At 41.8% G+C, this 25,293-nt stretch overlaps 2 protein-coding genes across 2 annotated transcripts; one reads left to right on the top strand and one right to left on the bottom strand.

Moving 5' to 3' along the window:
• Positions 1 to 405: 405 nt before the first annotated feature.
• Positions 406 to 7,537, bottom strand: PEX11G (peroxisomal biogenesis factor 11 gamma). The gene is made up of 5 exons (XM_058163238.1): positions 7,411 to 7,537; positions 5,358 to 5,549; positions 2,497 to 2,675; positions 2,165 to 2,215; positions 406 to 1,680 (listed from the first exon to the last, which is right to left on the bottom strand). Exons 1-5 carry the CDS (start codon positions 7,477 to 7,479, stop codon positions 1,467 to 1,469), a joined length of 705 nt encoding a protein of 234 aa, XP_058019221.1. The 5' UTR covers positions 7,480 to 7,537; the 3' UTR covers positions 406 to 1,466.
• An 8-nt stretch (positions 7,538 to 7,545) lies between these two features.
• Positions 7,546 to 17,430, top strand: LOC131188173 (endogenous retrovirus group 3 member 1 Env polyprotein-like). Its single transcript, XM_058163237.1, has 2 exons — positions 7,546 to 7,638; positions 15,229 to 17,430. Exon 2 carries the CDS (start codon positions 15,605 to 15,607, stop codon positions 16,829 to 16,831), a length of 1,227 nt encoding a protein of 408 aa, XP_058019220.1. The 5' UTR covers positions 7,546 to 7,638; positions 15,229 to 15,604; the 3' UTR covers positions 16,832 to 17,430.
• Positions 17,431 to 25,293: the final 7,863 nt, after the last annotated feature.

The raw sequence follows: 25,293 nt of genomic DNA, 5'->3' as shown, positions 1-25,293 counted from the left end.
TCTTTAATGCCCTGAGATTTCTCTGAAGGGGAATGTGAGTTTATTTGCTTGCTTTTTTTTTTTTTTTTTTTTTGGTGCCTTCTAGCCAGTGTTGACTCCTGCCAACTGCCTGTTTTAGTCCCTGCAGTTTTCTTGGCAAGGTTTTTCAGCAGTGGTTTGACACTGCCTCCAACCTAGATCTGAGAGTGAGACTGGCCCAAGGTCACCTAGCTGGCTTTAGGCCTAATATAGGACTAGAACTCATGGTTTAGCTTCTAGCCTGATGCCTGAACCACTACAGTGTACTCCAAACTGGCTCTCTGAAACTGAACGTAGCTATGAGTGAATAGGATTTCATACTCCAAATAAACATTTGATGAAGACAAGTATTCAGGGCTATATCAAAAGAACCAATCAGCTAAGGAAAAGTATGAGATTGTATCTTTTATTATCAGCTGTAATTGTTTCACATTAAAATACAGCACATAGATCAAGACTGTATTCTTCACATAAAAAAACCATAGCCAAATTATTTAGGCAGGGCAGCCACTTGTCCCTTAAGGTAGTTAACAACCGGTTGAAATTACAGCAGTTAAAAAGCTACATATTGGTCCTTGAAGTTGACTGCTACCCCCCTCCCCGCGGTCACGTGATCACATTTTGGGCACAAGGCAATTGGTTTGCATTTCCAACCGATTGTAGCGCCATGTGACCACAATTGTGATATTTTCACCAGTTTCTGGGTTTTCTTGCCAGTTTCCAGCAAAAAAAATATATGCCCATTTAGAAGAAATGCTTCTAAATTTGCTTAACAACCAGATTTGCTTAACAACCATGTAATTCATTTAACAATCACAGTGACTCACTTTACGACCATTGTAAAAACAATTGCAAAATCAAGTCTAGTCATGTGGTGCTTTGACTTACGATTGCAATGATTTATGACTGAAATTCCAAGGCTCCAATGTGGTTGCAAGTCAAGGACTACCTATACACAGAGTGAAGTAGGCAAACTAAACTCTTTAATAGGGTCTCCAACCTTGACAACTTTAAGACTTGTGGCTTTAACTCCCAGAATTCCTCAGCCAGCTTTGCTTTGCTTTGCTTTGCTTTGCTCCACAAGTCCACAAGTCTTAAAGTTACCAAGGTTGGAGACCCCTGCTCTATAAACTCTCCCAAATAGATCCTCCAGGAAACTGCCTATGGTTTTATATAAAAGCAGCACCATGTTTAGAATAGAATAGAATAGAATAGAATAGAATAGAATAGAATAGAATAGAATAGAATAGAATACATTTTTTATACGCCAAGTGTGATTGGATACAAGGAATTTGTCTTGGTGCATATGCATAGTAGAAGAACCCAATACCAATCTAGCCTCCACCATAATAGGAATTACTCTCTCCATTTTAACAGAGATTATGTAACCGTTTATGAATTCCTGTGGTAGCCCCTTTTCATTCAATTCAGCACTGTGGAGTTGCTGTTCAAACTGTTCCACAACTGCCTCCTGCATAGTTTTGATAGATCCCAATGAAGGAAGAAATACTTCCCATGAGGCCCACAAACCATGGAGAAAACTTTCCAGCCCAGAGAATTCCTGGAGGCAACCAGTGGATGGCATTGGCAAGGTCAGCCAGGTTCTTGATGATGGTCAAGGTTTGTATGTGCATTTCAGCCCTTGTTTTCTGAGAGAAGTCTCTACAAAACAGACATGGAGGAGAAAAATACATTTGCTGAGCTTATTTGTTCCTATCAGCACTGGAGGGTTTAGAAAACTAATGGCTTATCTTTGTCCTGAAATAAATTTTTACTCTTGGCAACAACTGAAACATTCAAGAAGAAATCCTCATGTGGAAATAGTATGCCCCTTTCTCCCAAACAGAATAATAAATGCGTACTAATAGGACTAGTGATTGGCTACCATAAAGGAACAGCAGCATAATCCAAAAACATAACTTAGGTTTATTAACTATGTTTTGGACAGCAGATACTAAGGGGGGAAGGGAAGGGAAGGGAAGGGTAGGGTTAAAGAACAAGAACAATTTAATACAAATTTCCTTAACCTTCTGGACTGACTTTTAACTCTTCTGGAAAGTATTCAGATGTGTGCCTTTATGCCAAATAGAATTTATCCCTGTTAATTGTTGAGGGGAAAAAATGCTTACAAGACAGGGAGTCGTACCTGGATTCTGTATGCTGCTTTCTTCTTAGGCGTAATAAAATTCGGAGAGATCTGGAATGAGAACGTAAAGACAAAATTTTAGCTGCAGTCCATATTTCTGAGCAGAAAGAGTTCCCTGTCCTTAATATTGCTTGAATTCTGTGATACTAGAGAGCCTTCTTGATGCTCCAGACATATGGAAAGAAGAAAGCATAAAGACTTTCTCAATCAGAATCAAGCTTGGAGGAAGGGTAAACTTGAGTCCCAATCATTCACGTACTTTGAAGATCTTGATCCCAGGTAGTCATTGCCTTGTCTTTTCCCTCCCTCCCTCCCCCTCCTCTACTACTTACCGTGCAATCCCCAGCAGCAGAGAAAAGCCCCAGAGAGTTGTACTGAGTGTCCACCACCTACTTGAGTTGGCATGGATAATTTCAGCATCAGCAGCCCAGGCCACATGCTCACAGGGGTAATAAAGCTGGTCAGCTACATTGTTGAAGATGGAAAGCCAGCGCACTGCTGTATCCTTCTCCTGCAATGGGATATTAAGCAAGCTTTAAGTGTTGATTTCTCAGTTCCATCTTCTTCTTTCCTCTTCTTCTGGTCTTTGGTTACCAGACCAGAAGCATGCATTACACTTTGGCATTTAGATGATAGATTACTAGTACTCAAGCATCCTAAATTAGACCTGAGATTTGATCAGTACTACTGTAAGTATTAGTTGCAAAACATCGTAAAACGGAGCTCCTGGGTGTTCTGAGTTTGAGAATGGCCTATATATTTTAATAGTAATTTTATTACAATCAAAAAGATGAAAAACTAATGTAAACTAAAAAGAATAAAAATAAATAATGCAATAAAGAAAATATAGAAAAGAAAAAGAAAAGCATATAAAAAACGACTTCCCCTTTCATCGTAACTAACAATGTTTGTAACATCACCCCTTGAAATACAACAAATGTTCTCTTCTGATATTTCATGTCTCTTATCTACAAACAAAACCTCTTCATTCAGTCCTGATCAGCAAAGGTCCATTAAGAGTTACCAGAGATGATAATATATCTATTTTAATCTTGATCAAATAAGCCAACTTTATATTCCTTCCCTTTTTTTTTTTTATTCAAAAAGTTTTACAAAATTTTTCCCCCCTTTTCCCCCCCTCCTCCCCCCTCCCTTCACAAACCCCCCCCCCGACTTCCCGGAACGAGCACAAGGTATAGTTAAAAATAAAACAAACATATGCTAAAAAATTTTCGTCCCAACTTAATTATACCCCTACAATCATCAATTCCTAACTTCCCCCGAAAACAATAAAAAATAATACATCATAATCATTCAAAAACAGTCTGATAACTCTTAGTCTGATATCTACGTTGAATATAGTCAATCCATTTTTTCCATTCCTTTAAGTATCTTTCTTGCGTATTGTCTTTCAAAAAGGCTGATATCTTCGCCATCTCAGCCAAATTGGCAACTTTCAATATCCATTCTTCTATTGTAGGTACTTCTTTTTTCTTCCAATATTGTCCTATTAGTAATCTTGCTGCAGTTATTAGATTTAAAATCAATTTAGTCTCAATTACTGTACAATCCGTAATAATTCCCAACAAGAAAAGTTGCGGCAGGAACTTTATCTTCTTTTTTATATTCCTTCCCTTAAAGCAGTGGTTCTCAACCTTTATAGTGCTGCGATCCCTTTAATACAATTCCCCATGATGTGGCGACCCCTTTAATACAATTCCCCTCGATGTGGTGACCCCCAACTGTAAAATTATTTTCGTTTTGAATTTATCGCGCCTGAAGCCATATTGGCTAGCGATCTGAACTGCTTGCGATTGCCTTGAGGACGGAGGCATTAAAGCGGAGACTCCTCCCCTATTAAGTTTATTGCGCCTGAAGCCAGGCTAGCGATTGGGAGTGATTGCAACTGGCTTGAGAGAGAGACATCAGAGCAAAGATTTCTCTCTTTTTGAATTGATCACGCCTGAAGCTGAATTCGACTAGCGATTTGAAGAGCCTGCAGCTGGCTTGTGAAGTCAACCATTGGAGCGTGATTCTTCAACTCACAACCATACTTCCCATATTTCTGATGGTCTTAGGCGACCCCTGGCAAATCGTCATTCGACCCCCAAAGGGGTCCCGACCCACAGGTTGAGAACCACTGCTTTAAACAATCTTGATCTTTAATCCCTTCAAATAATATATTAGAACTTGATTTCATTTTTCCTTTGTCCCTTCTCACAATATTCTTCAAAGCTTTAACAATTCTCATTGTAAATCCATTATAGAAAAGTTATCCTGGTCACTCTTTCAGTTTATTTATACATCCCCTTTAATCTTTAAAGATTAAAGGGGATGTAGCTGGTTTCACTGGTATATATCCAGTGTCACATCTTTTTCCATATCATTCTTGCAGCTTGTCATTTTTAAAACCACTTTCAGATCAGTTTCCGCCTTGTCCAGCAAATTTTGTTCCCCTTTCATAACATCTTTTAAAAACAATCTATATGGTACACACAAAGTTAACTTCTGGGTCCATTGTTCACAAATACCCTTATTATAGTATTTTGTTCCATTCTGTATTAGTAGGTCAAATTTAAATATTCTTTAATTGTAATCCTCAGTTTACCATTTCTTCTCTGGAAGTCTACAACATTGAGAATGGCCTACAAGTATGGTATGAAATGCTTTATGTGCAGAAGATCTCCAGACTCTGACACTGCCAGATAGCAGAAAAGGCCACTGCAGCTGCCAATCAAAGGAAGTAACTAGGCTAATTAAAAGTCAGTTCCCATGGAAGAAAGGCTACATTTTTATTTATTTATTTATTATTTATTTATTTTGTTACAACAGTATATATAAGCATAAGCATGAAAAAAAAACTATATAATATATAAGCATATATATAAGCATGAGTACGTAATAACTACATTAATTGGATATAATGAAAGGAAACAATAGGACAGGAGCGGTAGGCACGTTTGTGCTCTTATGCACGCCCCTAGACTAGATTTTTGTTTTCAATTGTTCAGCAACAATATATTCAGAGACATATTTCTTTAAACAATGTTAACTGTTCATAGATGTATAGTTGTGTTAGGAGGCCCTAAACCAGGATAAGATTTGACTTTTTTTTTTTTTTTTTGCAAATGCCCCTATTAATATTCAAAGCTTTCAACTTTGTGGACAGCATCCACTTTCTAGGATGTCTTACCTTGTTCCCCAGTCCATACTGGCAGCTATAGGAAAGCATGGCTAGATCATCAAAAAGGCGTAGAACTGTTCGACAATGACTCAGTTGTGCTGAGACAGCCAGAAGGCCTTGGCCAAGGGATGGTTCTCCAGGTTGTCTTCTGGCCACCAAAATCCCTCCAGCCAGCTGGCAGCCATAACAGATGGTGCGTATCTTATGTGGGAAGATTTATTGTATAAAGCATTACTACCATTTGCTAATTATATTTTTACTAAAGAGCTACGTATCCCCAGAAAATCTCCAAACTTTTGAGAACAGGACAAAATTAAAAGGTGTTCTGTAGGCCATATTTTGTCATATCCTCTTACTATAGGCAAATACCTTTAAATTGAGAGGGTTAATTTCAAAGATAAGCTGGCTTTTTTCTCCCCGCCCCAATTTATTATTTTTTTAAAAAAAATTAATTGGCTCCTGTTTTACTAAAATGTTATAGATGACTGAAAAAATATATTTCGACTTTTAATGTACTAAATTTTAGAGGAACATGTTATGGTAAAATCTATTCTTTCATGTATGTGAAGGATTTAATCATAATTTGGAGGACAAGGGATTGTGCTACATTTGATGCTAGATTTGAGGGCCTCTGCAAAAGATCCTTGAGGGGGGGCTCACCAAATGGTATCCTTAGAACCTCAAAATATATGTACTAGGTGTTAAAACTCTGGTAACCTTTAACTGGGTAAAACACTGCATCAGAGCAATTTGAACCAAATTGCCTTAAATGGGATAATTTACACAAAGTGTCCACAATCTGGGATTGATGACTCTCGTGGAATTAAAATTTGTCAAATGGTATATAACATTTTATAACAAAAATGATCATGAGACAGTTTATGACACAATACAAGATATCATAAAACATTTCCTGTGCTGACGTTTGTCCTATGTTCCAGTATCTGGAAGACAAGGCAGCATATTAAAAAAAATTGCTAGAAACACAATTAGGCTAGTGCCTTTTAATTTATTATCAAATTTCATGCTTTCTTCTTGTTTTGTGCACTACCTTTTGTGTGTACATTTTACCTGCAGATATGAATTATTAAATGTATCGTAAGTAACAGATCTTATTTATAGCTTACAGATCCAATGTTAAATAAAGAGATAAGCATAGAACGCAACAAACACTGTGATCTCAAAATGTGCTTTCCAAAATGTTTGCTTGCAGACGTGTCGTTACTCAAACTAAGTAACATCAGCACTGATGATGTTACCTAATATGAATAATGAAACTCTGCAAGAAAATAGCCAAACTCGGAGAGCACCAAACTGGTCATTTCAACCCTGAGCTAAAAATATTGGGACCATAAACCTTTTGGCTCTGCTAAAGTACCAGCTTGAGGAGGGATGCATGAGTAAGAAGAGTGTAGAGAAACTGGTAGCGCTCCATCACTGGAAGTTTTTAAGAAGAAGACTAAACAGTCACTTATCTGAAATTATATAGGTTTGGAGGTAGACTAGAAGATCTCCAAAGTCCCTTCCAGCTCTAGTCTATTCCTAAATATGGTAGATGGCCCAAATTCGTCTCTATTGGAGTTTTGATGAGTTACAACCTAGTGCTCCCCAGGTGTCCTGGATTACAACTCCCATGACCAGGCTAGCGGTGAATGCTGAGAGTTGTAGTTTCACACACGCACACATATTGCCCGTTGTGGGTTTGGGAACTTTCTCTTGGACTCCCGCTTTCCTTTTGTTTTCCACACCTAGGGCACCCTCTAGCTCAGGGGCCTCCAACCTTGGCCACTAAGGGTCCACATTGGTCCCTTTAAGACTTGTGGACTTCAACTCCCAGAATTCCTCAGCCAGCAAAGCTGGGAATTGAAGTCCACAAGTCTTAAAGTGGCCAAGGTTGGAAACCCCTGCAGTCTAGCTTGTTCTGCTGTTTAAATCCTCTGGGCGACCCGAGGGGAATCCCAACGAACAGAAAGCACCCAGGACCCGCCCCACACCCGCGCCTCTTAGCCCACCAAAAAAACAGGGGCAGGGGGCGCCCTTCGATCTTCCACCCTCCTCTCACCACTCGGTCTCTGCCCCGATAGGTTTCCAACACGGAGACCAGGCCACTAAAGGGGGGCGCCGCCGCCATGGCAACACTTCCGGGTCGGCCTCTGGCCGTCCAATCGCGTCATCGGGAGGTGAATCGGAAGGGAAAGAACTACAAGTTCCAGGAACCAGCGCGAGCCTTTGGCGGGAGATTTGCCATTGTTAGGCGGCCTGGTGGTGCTTTCGGTGGCAACTGACTGAGGTAAGTAATCTTAATGTGGTTGGGGAAGAAATGAAGGTGGTTATAAAAAGAGAGAGGATGTGTATGGGTGTGATTTTGTATTTATAATAAAGGAGAATAGTTGTAGCTCAGGGTTGATGTGAGGGGTCCTTGGAACTTCATTTATATATGGTCTCCTGCTCCAGCAGAGGGTTGGACTTTAAGATCTCCAAGGCCTCTTCCAACTCTACTATTCTATGTTCCATAAATGTGTTGGAAGTTAAAACACACCCCTCTCCAAGAAAAAGAAATATTTTAGGATATACTAAAAAGCCACAATATTTTTTCCTAAAAGGGAGGCAGAAACCCATTACCGCCTCCCTCAACCTTTGTCAATGGGCTATTAAAGCCTCAGCATCCCATCTGCAACATAAAGGACCCAATCTAGCAACAGAAACTCCCCACATGGCACCTGGGAAGATTACATCAGCCAGCACTCTCTCAGCATCTCTTCCCTTTTTTCTGTTCAGGAACTTAAGCCATGTGATTCCTGTCCACCATTAAACCCTCTTTCCAAGCAGTCTCCATGTTTCCAGTATCTTTTTTCCCCACTTGGAACTGAACCCAGATGGACATTTCTTCTAACATACCTAAGGCAGGGCTCAAACTCACTGCATCTCGTTTCCTGTCCTGTTTCTGCCTCATTTTGCCTAACACCAAAGTGATTCTTATGTGGTCTGTGTGTGTGTGTGCGCGTGTGTGCAATTGAAATAAAAGGAAAAATACAGAAAAAGCAAGCTATGGTCAAAATAGAAGGTGAAAAACAAATTGAGAAAGAGGAAGAGAGAATTCCCCCTATACAAAGGAAATTTTAAAAAAGGAAGGGATAATAAGAGCATCACATGCTTTAGATTACATGGGGATTCTATACATTTTATACAAAGAAAGAAAAAAAGATAAAAATAATAGAAAAGGCTACAGGTAGTCCTCAACTTGCAACCATTTCATTTAGTAACTTGGAAGTTATAACAGCATTGAAAAAGGTGACACTTGTGGCCATCTTTTTTCACACCACTGCTGCATCCCCCACGGTTATGTGATCAGAATTCAGACACTTGGCAAGTGGCATGTCCTAACAAAATTCACTTAACTGTCTTGCTTAGAAATGTTGGGCTTAGTTGTGATTGTAAATCGAGGACTACCTATCATTTTTTTTTTAGGGAAAAAATGATGGGAAGACATAGCGGCTCTATAATTATATTTACAGCATGGAAATGGAGATAAAGGAAGAAGAGGGAAATGGTATTTTTCTTAGGAAATAAAAGATGGAAGGAATGAGTTTGTGGATGATTCAGAAAGGGGAGGAGAAATGAGTGCAATGTGGCAAAATAACGTTTGGAAGGAATGGAATGTTAAGAGAGATGCAATAAATGAGTAGGGGAAACAATAAACAAATAAGGGTGTTAAAGTACAAGATGAACAAGTCACAACAGAGTCACTGCTTATTAACAGCTGTTGTTTCAGCCTTCTGGTTATTGCAGAAAACATAGGCCAGAAACATGCTGATCTAAACAGATTAGATTAGAATCAGCTTTGTACCTTCCACAATAAAGTTGCCTAGCAAGTACCTGATGATGTAAAAGTGGCTTTAAAATGCTACTTTTGTGTTGCCTATCTCCTATTGTGAAATTCCTGGTTTTATTTAATGAGATGCCTAGCATTATAATAAAAGCAAGGTGGATAAAAAATGATGATTTTTTAAGAAAATATATAAAAAATTGGATTTTTAAAATTTAAATCAATTTTTAAATTTATTTTTATTAAATTTATTTTAATAAAATACTTTTGGAGTAAAAATCTATCTAAAGATAGTTTTCTATTTAAGATCCATTAATAATTACTTTATTCAGCATAAAATGGAGCTTAGTTATGTAGCATGAGGCTGTATATTCTGCAATATTGGGGCTGTCGGTGAGTCAACAGCGAGTCAGAAGAGAAGCTGTTGCGGGACAGAGATGATAGTTGCTCTTTAAAAATTACGATTTAAATTGAGTTGATTTAAATCGACTTGGTTTAAATCAAATCCACTCTGAATAAAAGTGGCAGAAATAATTCATTTTCTTAATAAAATGAATACTATACTTTAGAATATTTATTGATTATGAGGCAAAAACCAGTTTCAGATGTCTATAATGGTCTTTGTAATAGATAATGTTATCTTATAAATTATGTTGATATGAGACCATTTAAGATTATTATATTTTGGCTTGTTCCAGAAATGCTTTCATATTATCCTTTTATATAGTAAGTCTTGATGAAAAAAATAACATACTCCATGAGGTAGGTACCGAAATGGATCAGGCTGAAGAAAAAACATTGTTGGAAAAGTATCCAGAAGAAGGGAAAAAAGAAAAATCTAAGTCATGGCTGAAAAATAGCAAGATCTTGTTGGAAGAAATATCCATCTGGGTTCAGTTCCAAGTGGGGACAAAGACACTGGAAACATGGAGACTGCTTGGAAAGATGGTTTAATGGTGGTCAGGATCACATGGCTTGAGTTCCTGAACAGAAAAGGGCTGAGATCCTGTGTGCTCCCTGGTTTTATGCTTTTTCTGAGCTTTGAACTTTCTGGGGCACAGGAAGAGTATCCTGATTGGCTATCAGACTCCCAGGGGGTGGGGGTCTTAGCTAGCCTTGTAGGTTGTCTCCAGCTTGCCTGAGCCTTGCCATGTGGTGAGTTTCTGTTCTATTGTGTTGCAAAAGATGGTCATTGACAAAGGTGGGGGGGATTGAGTGAGCTTGGCTGAAGCTTTAATTGCCCATTGACAAAGGTGGGGAGAATGAGTGAGCTTAGCTGAGGCTTTTAATGGCCCATTGACAAAGGTGGGGGGTGGCAGGAAGTTGCTTTGACTTTAAAACATGTTTCTTCATTTCTCATTCAGGGAAATATATTCTGCCTTTTAAATATTTTCTAAAATATTTCATTCTTCTAGGAGGGGGGTGGGTGCTAAATTCCTACAATCTATTGTAGCTTTTCTTTTTAAAGCTTCAGCTGAAAGAAAATTGAAATCATTTCATGTATAGCCTTTTGGGTAGACAATTCTGATTTAAGACAGCATTCCCAGAAAGAAGAATAGCCAGAAACAAAAGTTATAAACAAAAATCCTACATAATTGTCAGCTTATCTTCCCATCCTAAGAATGCCAACTGTACCTGAAACAAATTCTGGAAATTTCACCATTAATAAATGTGCATTTCATATATTGATGGGCCATTTTAATATATACATACTGTATCTATACACATATACATGTATAAGATGTATAGGAAATCCTTGACTTATTTATTTATTTATTTATTCAAATTTGTATACCGCCCTATCTCCCTTATGATCACAATTGAACCCAAAATTAAGCAAGACAATTGTTAAGTGAGTTTGCCCTATTTTACTATTTTTAATAGCACAGTTGTTAGGTGAATGACTGCAGTTGTTATGTTAATATCCTGGTTTTTAAATGAATCTGGCTTCCCCATTGATTCTTCTTCTTTTAGACCTTCTACTTAGTAGAAGGTCTCAAAAGGTGATCACAGGACTCCGGGACCCTGCAAGCATCATAAACAGGAGTCCATTGCCAGTTTGCATTTTGATCAAGTAATCATGGCAATGCTACAACAGCTGTAAGTGTAAAAATTGGTCATCAGTCATTTTTTTCAGTGCCTTTATAACTTTGAATTGTCACTAAATGAATTGTGTAATTCAAGTACTGGTAGTACCTGTATATACATACACAAACACACAGACACACCTATGTGTATATGTATATAGGTATGTGTGTATATTGAAATGGCCCACTTCAGATTTTTTTATACATCTATCCCTATTCCAATGGGTACTATCCAGGTTACGCCTGGTAGCACAGGATGATTTAGGATCTTGATGGGATTGCTTCTGAGCGGCATGTTTTTGTAAGCCGTCCCGGACAAACTTTGGAGATGACGCATCTGGTGGAGGAATTTGAAATGTGAACCTTATTGAATATGGCAAAGAGTTCATACTTAAGCTTATTAGTGTGGGAAGAAAGGTCCATCTGGGTTCAGTTCCAAGTGGGAAGAAAGACACTGGAAACATGAGACTGCTTGGAAAGATAGTTTAATGGTGGTCAGGTCCACATGGTTTGAGGGCCTGGCCAAAAAGACCACATGGAGTGGAGAGAGGGATATATTTATACACTCTTGGGGATTGCTTTATAGTTTTCTGTTCCTGTACAAGAAATGTATCCCGTTGTCTGTCAGAATCTCAGGGGGCAGGGGTCTTAGCTAACTTTGTAGACTTGTCTGTGTCCCAGGCCTGGCTGAATCTTGTTGGGTGATGATGTAATGAAGGGGCTTTGGGCAATTCCTATTATGGCTTAATGGCTTTGCCTTGGTTTGGATCTTGAGTGAGGGCTAATCCTATCCTGTCCTGAGGGCCAAGTCTTTTGTATTGTAGATAAGCTGGCCCAGCCTTTTGTCTTGCAAATAACCAAAATATCTGCTGGGGGCAGGGAGCTGGAGCTGAGTTTCTGTCTTAAGATTTCTATTTCTCTTTTAGGGGAAATAGTCTGCCTCTTAATATTTCTTAGAATATTTCATTTTTCTAGGAGAGAGGTGGATGCTAACTTCCTACATTAGTTTAGGTATCCATATAGTTAACTCCCCCCCCCCCATTCGCTTGTGTCCAGCTCTCTGAGACTGCTTGGACACGTCCCTGCAGTTTTCTTGGCTATATTTTTCAGAAATAGTTTTCCATTGCCTCCTTCCTAGGCCTAAGGCAGGAGTAGAACTCACAGTCTACTGGTTTCCAGTCTGATGCCCTAACCACTACACCAACCTGGCTCTCATAGTTAACAGAGAAAAGTAATCATAATTAATTGATTTTATATGCTGCCCAACTCCTGGAGGTAAGCATATGAAGAGCCAAAAGCTGTAAAAAAAGATTCAAAAGTCTTTTTAACAGCACAGAAAATCATAAGAATCCTGTTAGATCATTCTGTATCTCACAGTAGTCAGCCTGACTGCTAACACTGTTCTGTATTTTGAGAACAAATGAGCCGAAAGCAGTAAAAATTGCTCTAAAGTACCAGTTGAGGGCAGTAGAAATACACATCACCAGTTCTGTCTTATGATAATGTAGCAATATGTATTTGGCTATTATTTGTAAAAAATAAGCCTAAGGTGGTAAAAAAACCCATGCTTCCTAAACTTGGAAAACTGGAGTGTGGAAAGAGCAATGAGCAGCAAGAAACTGATATTTTTGTCACAAATCTTTACAATATGCCATGTTTTTTTTCTGCACTTGCAGAAATGTTTTTTTTGTTGCATTTCTTTTAATAATTTACTTGCAATATAGTAAGTGCATCTTCCAAGTGGATAGTAACTATTGGTCTCAAAAGGTTTAAGCAGAAGGGCTCAGCTTATTGAATTATGTTGAAGGGATATAGTTATATAGTTATTACAAATTAGTCTTAGTTCAGAGGTGTCAGACTGGATTTCTTGGAGGGCCAGATCAGCATTGTAGTTGTCTTCTGCGGGCCGGCTGGGGGAGGAGACGGGATGGCCGGCCTCCTGCAGTCCTCCTCCACACACATCCCATTTTTGCTAGCATAGACACCGCGGGGCGGTCTTTTGCTATTTCCAGACCAGCCCCACGGGCCAGTTCTAAGCATCCCGTGGGCCTTGAGTTTGACAAACCCCTGTTCTAGGGAAACTGGGAGCCATCATACAATGTACCCAAAAAAGCATCTCCCTTAGAATACCCCCAGAATGAACCTATCTTTATTTTTCGGTGAAGGGACCAATTACCACAGAGCCTAACTCAGAAGATAAATCCCCAGGTGTGGTACCAAGGAACCCCTGGGTTTGCACAATTTGCCACTTCCCACATGGCTCAACTCCTCCCAGATGCCCAACCTGTAGCAATCCGGCAGTACTCTATCAAGTGAGAAGCCTGGGTTGGCATCAAGGACCAGATAGAACTTTTTCTGAAAACTTGACTTCTCATTTATACCCAGTCATATTGGTCAACACGAATTTTTCCTGTCCCTAAGCCTGATGGGACTTGGAGATTTGTCCACAATCTTTGAGAAGTCAATTCCTGGATCTGCCCACTGCATCCTGTGGTGGGAAATCCATATACTTTATTGACCATGCTCTCTAGTGACCAGAACTGGTACGCTATCATATATTTAAAAGATGCTTTCAGTGGGAGGACCCCTCCGTAGCTCCAAGTGTCAGCTAACTCAGCTGCCACAGGGCTATCATAACAGCCCAACAGCCTTTGTTGCAGCCCTTAAAGACTTTGATACCCAACATACTTCCTTCTTGCAATATGTGCACAACCTGTTAATAGCTGGCAGAAGTCAGAAAGATGTTGAAGCAACTTCAGTAGCTCTCCTCAACCATTTAGCTGACGGGTTACACTGTCGAGAAATAAAGTCCAATGGGTCACCCAGGAAGTGCAATATCTGGGCTTCGTTATGCGCCAGGGCCGTCGTTTGCTTCATGAGAGGCCACCTCGGCACTGCCTGTGCCAACTAATGTTAAACAGCTGAAAACCTTTTTGGGTATCCTTGGCTATGCATGTCTATGGATTCAAATGTACTCTGTCACTGCTAAACCCCTTTATCAGCTACCCCAAAAGACATGGCCTGGGAATGGAGAGGAACATCAGAAAGCATGGCAGGACTTGAAATATGCATTAGGCCAGTGGTGGTGAACCTATGGCACACGTGCCAGAGGGGGCAGTCAGAGCCCTCTCTGTGGGCACATGCACCGTTGGCCCAGCACACAGTTCACTGATTGGGGCAGCCCCAATCAGGGATCAGGTGTCTCACGGGGCCACGTAGGGGGTGGGGTCCTCGCCCTGGCAGAAAGTAAGGGGGGAGAGAAGAGCCTGATGGAGCTGGAGCTACAGAAGCGGAGACCTATGTTTACAGCTATAAACATCGGTCTCCGCTTCTGCAGTTCCAGCTCTGGAATTGAGGAACAACCACCGAGAAGGCAGTCCAGTTCTTCTTGGCCATCCCTAAACTGCCCGATATCCAGGGGAGTCTTAGCAAGTGGACTTCAACAAACTCCTCAAGAGAGGAGCCAAATCCAACCTACTTGTGTTTGTAGAATTATTCTCTGGGTGGCCAGAAGCCGTCCCAACCCAAAAAGCAAAAGAGGTGGTGAATGCCTTAGTTGAACAAATCATTCTGAGATTCAGGGTCCCCAAAGATCTCGAGTCTGACAATGGACGACATTTTACCTCACAGGTTACTCAGGACGTTAGTAAATTCCTGGGCATCGCTTGGCATTTCCACTGTAGTTACAGGCCCCAGGCCTCAGTGAAAGTGGAACGCATGAACCGAACTTTAAAAATACACCTATCCAAACTGTCAGGAAACCCAACTCCCATGGCCGAAAGTGTTACCAATAACCTTAGCCAGAATTAGGGTCCTGCCCTCAGGGTAATTGGGACTGTCACCCTTTGAAATGATATATGGGGGGCCCTTTGTTGTAACTACCATGCAGTACTCCTGCAAAGGGGAAAGAAATATTTCCCAATATTTGCATAATCTGCTGCAGGTTTTGTCCTCTATCTCTAAACAGGTCCAGTCCGCTCTACCTCCGGCTCCCCACTGGCTGAACCAGGTCAGTGGGTAAGAATTAAAGAACTGTCTCCTGCTTGCACCGAACCAAAGTGGTCCATACCTTGCCAAGTATTCCTAAGCACTCCAACGGTCATGAAAGTGGAAAAGTGTCAAAGCATGGGTTCACGGATCCAGGGTCAAGCACGTTTGCAAGACCTCTGAGCGGTGGCAAGCCTAGCAGCTAGAAGGACTCAAGCTGAAACTTTGCCGCACTCCAGCTTCCCCTGCTGACCTGTTCTCCTAAATGGACTAGACACACGTTGAATACGCTTGGTTTGCTGTTTTCTTGATTTGCTGCTGCTGGTTTCCCTGCAAGTTCCTGGGACAAAGAAGAGATGGCGTCCACCTTTACTTTGGCTCAACAACTTGTCTTAATGTTTTTGATCCTAGGGACTCAGCCTCAGCGACTTACTGTGTTCCATTCATTTAATGAAGAAATGGAAACAAAAATAGACATTCCCTCGGTTAAAAAAAATCTTTTTATAGATTTAGCTGAGAGAATTGTATCCTCCCTCAATGTAACCAACTGCTATGTTTGTGGAGGAACCAATATGGGAGAAGAGTGGCCATGGGAGGCTCAGGAAGTAAACCTGACCACTCTATATCAAATGAACCTCACCTGGTCTTCTGTGGACCGGCCCCGTGAGTGGAATCTGAAAACCTCCATCATTGGTAACACTTGCTTTCAAAGGACTAACTCACAACTTTTTACAATCCCCTTGGGGGACTTGGTCTGTCAAAATGTATTAGCCGCCAATGACAGTACCACCTGGTGGTCAGGAACGAATGGAAGTCGCCCTGATAACCCATTTTCTTCTTATAAGCAGTTGTCCTCCATCTGGGACCGCCTACATGATGCGTCCTTGTCCTGGCCAGTCCCAGATGGATTATTTTGGATTTGTGGAAAAAAGGCCTACGTGTCCCTCCCAGAGAAGTGGAGCGGGACTTGTGCCTTGGGCACTATCAATCCCAGTTTCTTCCTTTTACCCATTGCTCAGGTAGAGAGACCTGGTGTCCAAGTGTATGACGAGATAGGTCAAAGACAAAAAAGATCCCTACAGATTACCAGCCAGAAGACTTGGGTGAGTGATGACTGGTCTACAGAGAAAAGTATCAAGGTATATGGCCCAGCAACCTTGGCAGAAGATGGAATGTATGGCTATAGAACCCCAATCTATCCCCCAAACCACTTGATTCGTCTTCAAGCTGATGTTGAAACTGTTACCAATGCTATGAGCACAGCCCCTGAACTGCTTTCTAAGTCTAACACCCAAATCCCTACTGCTGCTTACCAGAAACGTCTCGTCTCAGACTATTTGCTTGCTCAAGAAGGTGGTGTTTGCAGGAAATGCAACCCTGGCAACTGCTGCATACAAATTGATGAGATTAGTAAAACTATAAAGGAGATCACTGACGGAATAAGGAATCTTACACACGTCCCAGTGCAGACTTGGAATGGGGCAGTTGACTTCAACTTGTTTGGCGGTATCTTCTCTGGTTGGAAAAGGATTGGGTTTCTAGTGCTGTTAGCTTTGGAGGTCTCCTTCTCTTCTCCTGTTTGATTGCACTGATCCAGCGTGTGGTCTGGTCCACCATCACTGGGATGACAGTCATAGCCTCATCAGTATCCGCTCACTCCTGAGAAACCAGCAAAGGTCATGGTCCTCCAGACCACCTCCAAAGAGTTCATCCCCCTGGTCAATCATAGACAGGCAGCATCCTGTCCTGAAGTAAAGGGAAGAACGAAGTGATATTAGTTATATAGTTATTAGTATAGTTTAACTCCTACTATCTTGCTCCTTGCTTTCTCGCCCGTTTCTTGCTTCTTCGCTGACACCTTGCTCAATAGATAAGAAGGGAAGATATTGAGCCTTGCTCAATAGATAAAAAGGGCAGAGCACAGAACTACCCACAGTTGACTCAAAATAGATGAGGACACGAACGCACAAGCCTACAAGGAATGCTGTATGGATGGGTAACAAACTTGTCTCTGATTGGCTACATGAATGCCTAAGATGTTCATCACACTCTCTCAGTTGTGGCTCTTCCTTGCATGCTTGTTGCTTGTATGCAGTGGAACTGTCCACCCAGCTATTTTGCTTTATTAAATAAAAGCTGTTATTTTTTCCAAGCCTCTGCTTGAGTCTCTTGGAACTTTGATGACTTGAGTGCATTTTGGACCTTACAATGTACATCAATAATATTTTTATTTTTATTTATTTATTTATTTTGTCAAACACAACAATATATATAAGTATGTAATAACTATATGAAATTGGATACAATCAAATGGAACATTAGGACAGGAACGGTAGGCACGCTGGTGCTTTTATGCACTCCCCTTGCAGACCTCTTAGGAATGGAATGAGGTCAACAGTAGATAGTCTTTGGTTAAAGTTTTGGGGATTTGGGGAAGAGACCACAGAGTCAGGTAGTGCATTCCAGGCATTAACAACTCTGTTACTGAAGTCATATTTTCTACAATCAAGATTGGAGCTGTTCATTTTAAGTTTAAATCTATTGTGTGCTCTTATATTGTTGTGGTTGAAGCTGAAGTAGTCTTCGACAGGAAGGACATTGTAGCAGATGATTTTATGAGTTATACTCAGGTCATGCCGAAGGCGGTGTAGTTTCTCTGTATATTCCTCTGTTTATGGTCATGCGTTCTATTTAAGAATATTTTTTTCACCTAGAGTAGACCTATCAAATTCAAGGCCCGCAGGCCAGATCCAGCCTGTGATATGTTTAGATTGGCCCACAAGCAAACTTGTAATAGGAGGTGAGTGATAGCAAAGAGGCTCCCAAACACTCACTAAACACCACTCTGGTTTTGGTTGTTCCTCTAGCTGTCTATGATTCTCTTAAAGGGGCTGCTTGGCTTCCAGAGCTGTGGGGTCCTGAGATGTTACTTACAATGAAGGCGCTTCATGGCCGGGAATGCAATCTCCAGGTAGCCCTTTCTGGAGCCAAGGTTACAGCAGATCAGCGCTGGGAACTTGCTGAGCAAGCACCACAGTTCTCCCAAGGGCAGGGGGCTTCTTGGAGGGTCAGGCCAGGGTGGGAGTGTGCCTCCCCTTGGACCTTGTGCTGAGCAGGTAGGGTGATTGAGGTAGGTAACACTTCTGCTGTTCCCAGGACATCAAAGCCTTCAGAGCAGTTCTGGGCCTCAGTCCTTTTCTCCGCTCCTCCCTTTATTGTGGATTCCCTTGGTGCTTCCTGGCCCTCCTTTAGGAGCCTTTCCTTCCCAAGGCTTGACCGCCCCTGCTTGTCTCAAAGCAATTTGACATGAGCTGGTGCCTAATGAACTTGGTGGATTTAAAATCTCGCAGGAACCAACCGAGGCAACCAAGGCTGACCTGGATTTGCAGGATGGATGACAATGTTTTATTTACGCCCTGCATCACAGGCCTTGAGAAGAGGCATGCAAGGGCATGAGCCCCACATCCTATTCCCACCATTGTCAACCAGAGATGCAGCTGCTCATTTCAAATACATAACCGGGGAGCTTATAGCAATTAAAAATACAGTAACAAAATTGTATGCACATCAGTGGTGGGTTTCTACCGGTTCTACCCAGTTTGGGTGAACCGGTAGTGGCGGCGGGAGACTCCGTCCACCTGCCCAGACATTATCACAGATGCTCTGCGCATGTGCAGAGATGGCGCGCATGCTCACATTTGCGAACCGGTAGCAAGGGTAAGTGAATCCCACTACTGATACACATAGAGTGTATACTCCATGAGTTTAAAATCATATAATTTACATATATTACTCCATCTCCTTTAACATCTGTAGATGTTCTGAATCTCTTGTAAACTGCACTCTGATCAAATAGAGGACTTTAGGTTCTATCATTGTTTGAAGCAGGAAAAGCACTCTTATCTATCATGCTTAAGTGAAATCAAAGGAGTTTATGTAACCCAATACTTGGTCAGGTCCAAATTTACTTATTTTAGCCCAGCCCAGCGATACAGTTTGTACCTTCACAGTTTTAACCAAGCTTGAGCGCAGAAATATTAAGTTTTTATACTGTTCTTTACCTAAGAATTTAATGTATACTTTCTCTGTAGTTCTTGGTCCAGTTATTTAAGGGAAGGCCGTATCTATTTATTGTCAACAAATTAGAGATTTAGTGAGGGCAGGGGAGAGCCAGAGGTTAAAATCAGATGGGGTATTATCTGGGGGCAAGGGGCAGGGAGAGAATTGTAAATAAGGCAAGTAAACAAATAAGTTCATTCATACATAGAACTTATTACTGAATTTTATCTTGCAGGTTTGCACCAAACCATAAGGTCTGGCCTGAGAAGATTATAGATGCAGAACAGACATATTTTAATGGTTAAAATCTATCACTCTATTTAAAGAATAGCATTAGGTTTACCTTTTGTAGTTTTCTACATAATGTAACAAAATATAGTTTTCCCACCTTGATATTAAATATTAGAAATTGTGCTACAGAGCAGAAAAATAATCTGTTCCCCTTCTTATTCAGCCGTTAGCAACCTTCTTCTGGGTTCTTTTTAGCACACTAGACTAAGATTCTGCTTCGGCACACTCTTCTCCAATGTAAAAGTGTCTCGTGTGTGTTTTGGTTTACAATTTATATATTATGGCTTGCTGGGTGCCGATTGATTTACACCAGGTTTTAGGACTTTCTGGATTTTGTTTAGCCCCAAAGAAACATGTAGATTGACTTCCGCTAAGGCAGGGGTCTCCAACCTTGGCAACTTTAAGACTTGTGGACTTCAACTCCTAGAATACTGGGAATTTGGGAGTTGAAGTCCACAAGTCTTAAAGTTGCCAAGGTTGGAGACCCCTGCTCTAAGGTAGAGTGTGAAACTCGACTCACTCTTCTCCACCAGGGAGCAGCTCAGCAGCAGGATCTTCCAGAGATAACATCCATAGGAATCATCCGTCAAAACTGATCCAACACTAGCAGCCTCACTGGGGACTCCATCTCTCCTCCCCGTCAGAACGGCTCCCCTTATACCTCAGAAGATCCAGGCTCATAGCATCCTACTGAGTCTCCAGAGTGCATACCTAAAGCACTCACAACTGCTTGCCTCATGCAGCACCTGGGACTCTGAACTTTCTGTGCAGTCTCACAGAAAGACGTATATACAACATCTGCCGTGAAGAAGACCTGCATGCCTATACTGATATTTAAACCCCACCCCCCACCCCCAATGGTCAACTGGAAAGTGGACTTTGAAAACAGGTGCTTTCAAAAGAGGTGGGAGGCAGAGTACCCTGTTTGTTGACATTGAAGATAAGGCCGTGTGCCTTGTTTGCAGAGCTAATGCGGCCACTGTACTTGAAGAATATAACATGAGACGAAACATCAGGACAAGTACAAAAACTTGGGACATACAGCAGAAGCTGAAGAAGGTGGAAGAGTTTAAAAAGAGTCTGACGTCAGGCCAACCTGTGCTCAGAAAAGCAAAACAAGCTGCTGTGAAAGCTAGTTTTTTAGTGTCAGGGGTAAAGGTAAAAGTTCCCTCGCACATATATGGTAGTTGTTCCCGACTCTAGGGGGCAGTGCTCATCTTCATTTCAAAGCTGAAGAGCCAGCGCTGTCCAAAGACATCTCTGTGGTCATGTGGCCGGCATGACAACACCAAAGGTGCACGGAATGCCGTTACCTTCCCACCAAAGGTGGTCCCTATTTTTTCTACTTGCATTTTTTTACGTGCTTTCGAACTGCTAGGTTGGCAGAAGCTGGGACAAGTCACGGGAGCTCACCCCATTACACAGCACTAGGGATTCGAATTGCTGAACTGCCGACCTTTCGATTGACAAAGTCTTAGCCACTGAGCCACCGCGTCCCTATAGTGTCAGAAGAGATAGCTAAATCAACCTGGTCATTTACAGAGGGGGAGTTTTTGAAGTGCTGTATGATTAAAGTGTGCGAGGTCTTACATCCAGACTAAAACGAGCATTTTTGAATGTAAGCCTAAGCAGAAATACTGTTGCTGATTGGATATGTGAGCCTGCCACTGATTTACAAGTACAGTTGATTGAAAAGGGAAAAGATTTCATTGCCTATTCCCTTGCTGTGGATGAGAACACTGACATCACTGCCACGGCACAGCTGACAATCTTCATCCGTGGAGTAGACTCAAGTTTATGCATTACAGAGGAACTTTTGGATATGAATTCGATGCATGGCACTGTTGTTGTTGTTAGTTGCGAAGTTGTGTCCGACCCATCATGGACAACGTTCCTCCAGGCGTTCCTGTCCTCTACCATCCTCTGGAGCAGGGGTCTTCAACCTTGGCAGACTTGTGGACTTCAACTCCCAGAATTCCTCAGCCAGCTTTGCCCTATACATTGTAAGCCGCCCTGAGTCTTCGGAGAAGGGCGGGGTATAAATGTAAAAAAAAAAACAAAAAAAAAAAAAAAAGTCTTAAAGTTGCCAAGGTTGGAGACCCCTGCTCTGGAGTCCATTTAAGCTCAGGCTTACTGCTTCAGTGATTCCATCCAGCCACCTCGTTCTCCGTTGTCTCTTTCTTCTTTTGCCCTCAATCTTTCCCAGCATTAGGCACGTCTCCAGTGAGTCCTTCCTTCTCATTAGGTAGCCAAAGTATTTGCGTTTCCTCTTCAGGATCTGGCCTTCTAAAGAGCAGTCAGGGTTGATCTCCTCTAGGACTGACCGATTTGTTTGCCTTGCAGTTCAAGGGACTCACTGGAGTCTTCTCCAGGAGATTTCTCCATGCATGGCACTACCACAGGAAAAGACATATTTGAAGCCATATCTAAATGTGTAAGTGACACAAAACTGCCCTGGGACAAACTTACAGGACTGACAACAGATGGAGCACCTTTGATGTGGGGAGAAAAGAGTGGGTTAGTGGAATGGATGTGAGGGAAGATGAACAGCGACAATTGCACCGCTGAGCTGAGAGCATATCACTGCATCATAAAACCAGGAAATACTATGTGGCAAAGGCCTGAAGATGGGACATGTAGTGAGCACTGTAACCCAGGCAGTTAACTTTATAAGAACCAAAGGTTTAAATCGCCATCCATTTAAGTCTTTTCTGGAGGAAATACATTCTGAACTTGGTGATCTGCCCTATCACACAGAAGTACGATGGCTAAGTCGAGAAAAAAGTGCCCAATAGATTTTTCAAGTTGCGTAAGGAAATCTGACAGTTCATGGAAAGTAAAGAAAAAAGACTCCATGGTATGGAGGGATGAAAAGTGGCTGCATGAGTTAGCTTTTCTGTGCGATATAACTAAGCATCTCTGTCGTGTCCCCCTCCCCCTCCGATGACCGGGTCTAGGAAGTCCGTATCAAGCGTGGACACGAAGCCTCTGCAGCTTTGCCAAATTCCTTTCAGATTTCTCAGGACAGGCAGGAATCCAAGTTGTGACTTCAGCAAACTAAATGACACTTTGCTTGACTCAAAGTTGCTTGACTCAAGCTGGTCCTTTATATAGGCTGTGGGGTGTGGCTCCATGACTCAGCACTTATCCAGGCCTGCCCCTCCCTTCCTTCTGCTGACGTCGCCTCTCAGATCTCCGGAAGCGGGGATCCTCCTACTGTGAATTCTCTTCCGCTGGATCTGCTGCCGGTAATTCCAGCACGTGGCTGGCTCCCTGCTCACATGCTGTAGGAGTGAGGTTTGTTTGTTCATTCCTGACATCCTGTCTGGCCATGGGGCCAGGGCTGGGGGCTGGAGGCTGGAGGCATGACAGGCCGTTCATCTTCATTATCAGACTCCAAATCTGATAGCAGGCCCGGGAGGAGACGGGAGGGGCCCGGCTGAGGAGAGGAGGGAGGACGAGGCACAACAATCTCACTGCGCTAAACCTTCAGCTTCAAGGACGGGACCGTGTGATCACGGATATGTACGATGCAGTGAAAGCCTTTCAAGTTAAACTGCGGCTGCGGGAGACTCAGATGCAGCAAGGAAACTTGATTTACTTTCCTTGTTGCCAAACAATCATAAATCAATGCTGTGTTCTCAGATACTCATTTGGCCGGAAGAGCCTTTTAAAGTTGTTAATGTGTACATGCACTTCAGTTTTTCATGGTTTAGTTCAGGGGTGTCAAACTGGATTTCTTTGAGGGCTGGATCAGCATTGTAGTTCTCTGCAGGGGAATTGGAGGGGAAGGGAGATGGGACGGACGCCCCCTGCAGCACCCTGCCGGCCAAAACGGGGTGCGGGGAGATGGTGTGCAGCCTGTTTTTGGCCAGCAGAGTGCTGCTAGAGGCTGGGGAAGCTAAAAACAGGCCTCGCGGGGCCTCTGCAGGACCCGTTTTTGGCTGACAGAGTGCTGTGGGAGGCCGTGGAGGCCAAAAATGGGCCACAGGGGGACTGCACACAGCCTCCCAACAGCCTGTTTTGACCAGCAGGCCAGTCCTTTTGATATTTCCAGGCTGGCCCTGCGGGCCATATTAAAATACCTCATGGGACGGATCTGGCCTGTGGGCCTTGAGTTTGACACCAACATTCTAATGGCCGTTAGGACATAATAGGCTCATAATAGGGAGTTTGACACCCCTTGGTCATGCAGAAACACAACATTCTAAATACCACACTGGGTTTGCATGCCTCTTGATTCTCATGCACATGTATGTCACTCAAAGGTATGAAATTGTCTCTTGGTGGTATCATTGGGTTAGCTTGACTTTGTATGGTGTAGCATGAGCCGACAAGCTTTCTGGTAGATAGAGGACTTTGTCTTTCTTCTTCTTGATCTGAGGACCTAGGAAACTAAATTTGGCTTTTTTCTTCAGGCTTAATACATACCTCAGCACTGACTTATAGCCTTTCCCCGTCTGCATAGGAATTACATAAAATGCCTGTCTATTGCTTAGCCTTCCTATGATAGAATTGCTAGAGAGGCAAGCAATCTTACTCTTGTCTTTGAAAAGAAAGCAGAATAGATTAAATTGTACTTTTGCAATTATACATTGTACATGCAAATAAGAATGCAAACAATGCCATAAAGCAGCCTTGGAAGCTGATCAAATTCCAGTAGAAATAGTCAAAATAGTTGCTTGAATCAAGATGGTTTTATGGAGTTAGATGTGTCGATTATACAAAAGAACTATTGCAGATTCCTGGCCATCTTTAGAACCAGTTGTTACTTAGAGTGTTGTTTATTTGGGCACTATGCTTTGCTGGTAGAGCACTAGGCTAGGACAACCAAGAATTAAATCTTTCCATTGCCATGAAGCAAGTTTCAGTGCAGCTTATAAACTGACCTATGAGAATATGTTTCTTTTATGAGAAGCAGCATATTCATTGATTAAATATTGACAGTATTGTTACTGCTGAGCTGTATTTGTTCTAATAGGATGGCTACTACACACTGACAGGCTAAGTATTCTTTAGACATCAATACACAAAAAATTGGAGACTAAATATGTGAACACTCAGACCATGAGGAGGAAGTCAGTATTTACTCAGTAATTGATAATATAGGGGCTGCAATTATCGACATTATCAGGTAAACTGGGTCTTTGTATAAGTGTTTTCTGCTTCGTGCAGAAACTCCTAAAGCAGAGGGTTTACTGTACTCTTCCAAGAATCCCAGCTCTGTCCTGTGTTCCTTGTCTTTATATAACAAGATCTGTGCCAGCAGCAGTCAGTCATTCATAAGGCTCTCTCCCTTTTCCCTTTTTTGGGCAAAGCAGAATGCAGCTCGGACATTAGGAAACTAGTTTGACTGATCGATTGTTACTATTTTAGGAACGAAATTAGGACATAGCCTGCATTATCTCACCTTTCAGCTCTTTCAACCCTAAACTGGATCAAGCAGGCAAGCAATGTTGGGAAATATTAATGAACGTGAAATTAGATAACTGAATTTGTGGATAATTCTCTGTGCCCTTTATGAAGCCTGAGTTTATATCCCGAGGAGTATTTGCTTTTTATTTCTTTTTGCTTATTGTTTTTTTTAATGAGGAAGTCATATATAGGGACTTATTCAGAAGAAGCAGCGTGAGATAACAATAGTTCTGGTTCAAAGAAGCGATTAAGCTTACAGTTCATGGGAGATTTTTAATAA

This window comes from Ahaetulla prasina, chromosome 1, assembly GCF_028640845.1.
Source record: "Ahaetulla prasina isolate Xishuangbanna chromosome 1, ASM2864084v1, whole genome shotgun sequence".
NCBI lineage: Eukaryota > Metazoa > Chordata > Lepidosauria > Squamata > Colubridae > Ahaetulla > Ahaetulla prasina.
The sequence above is the reverse complement of the archived record's forward strand: the minus strand, read 5'-3'. Positions and strand labels throughout refer to the sequence as shown.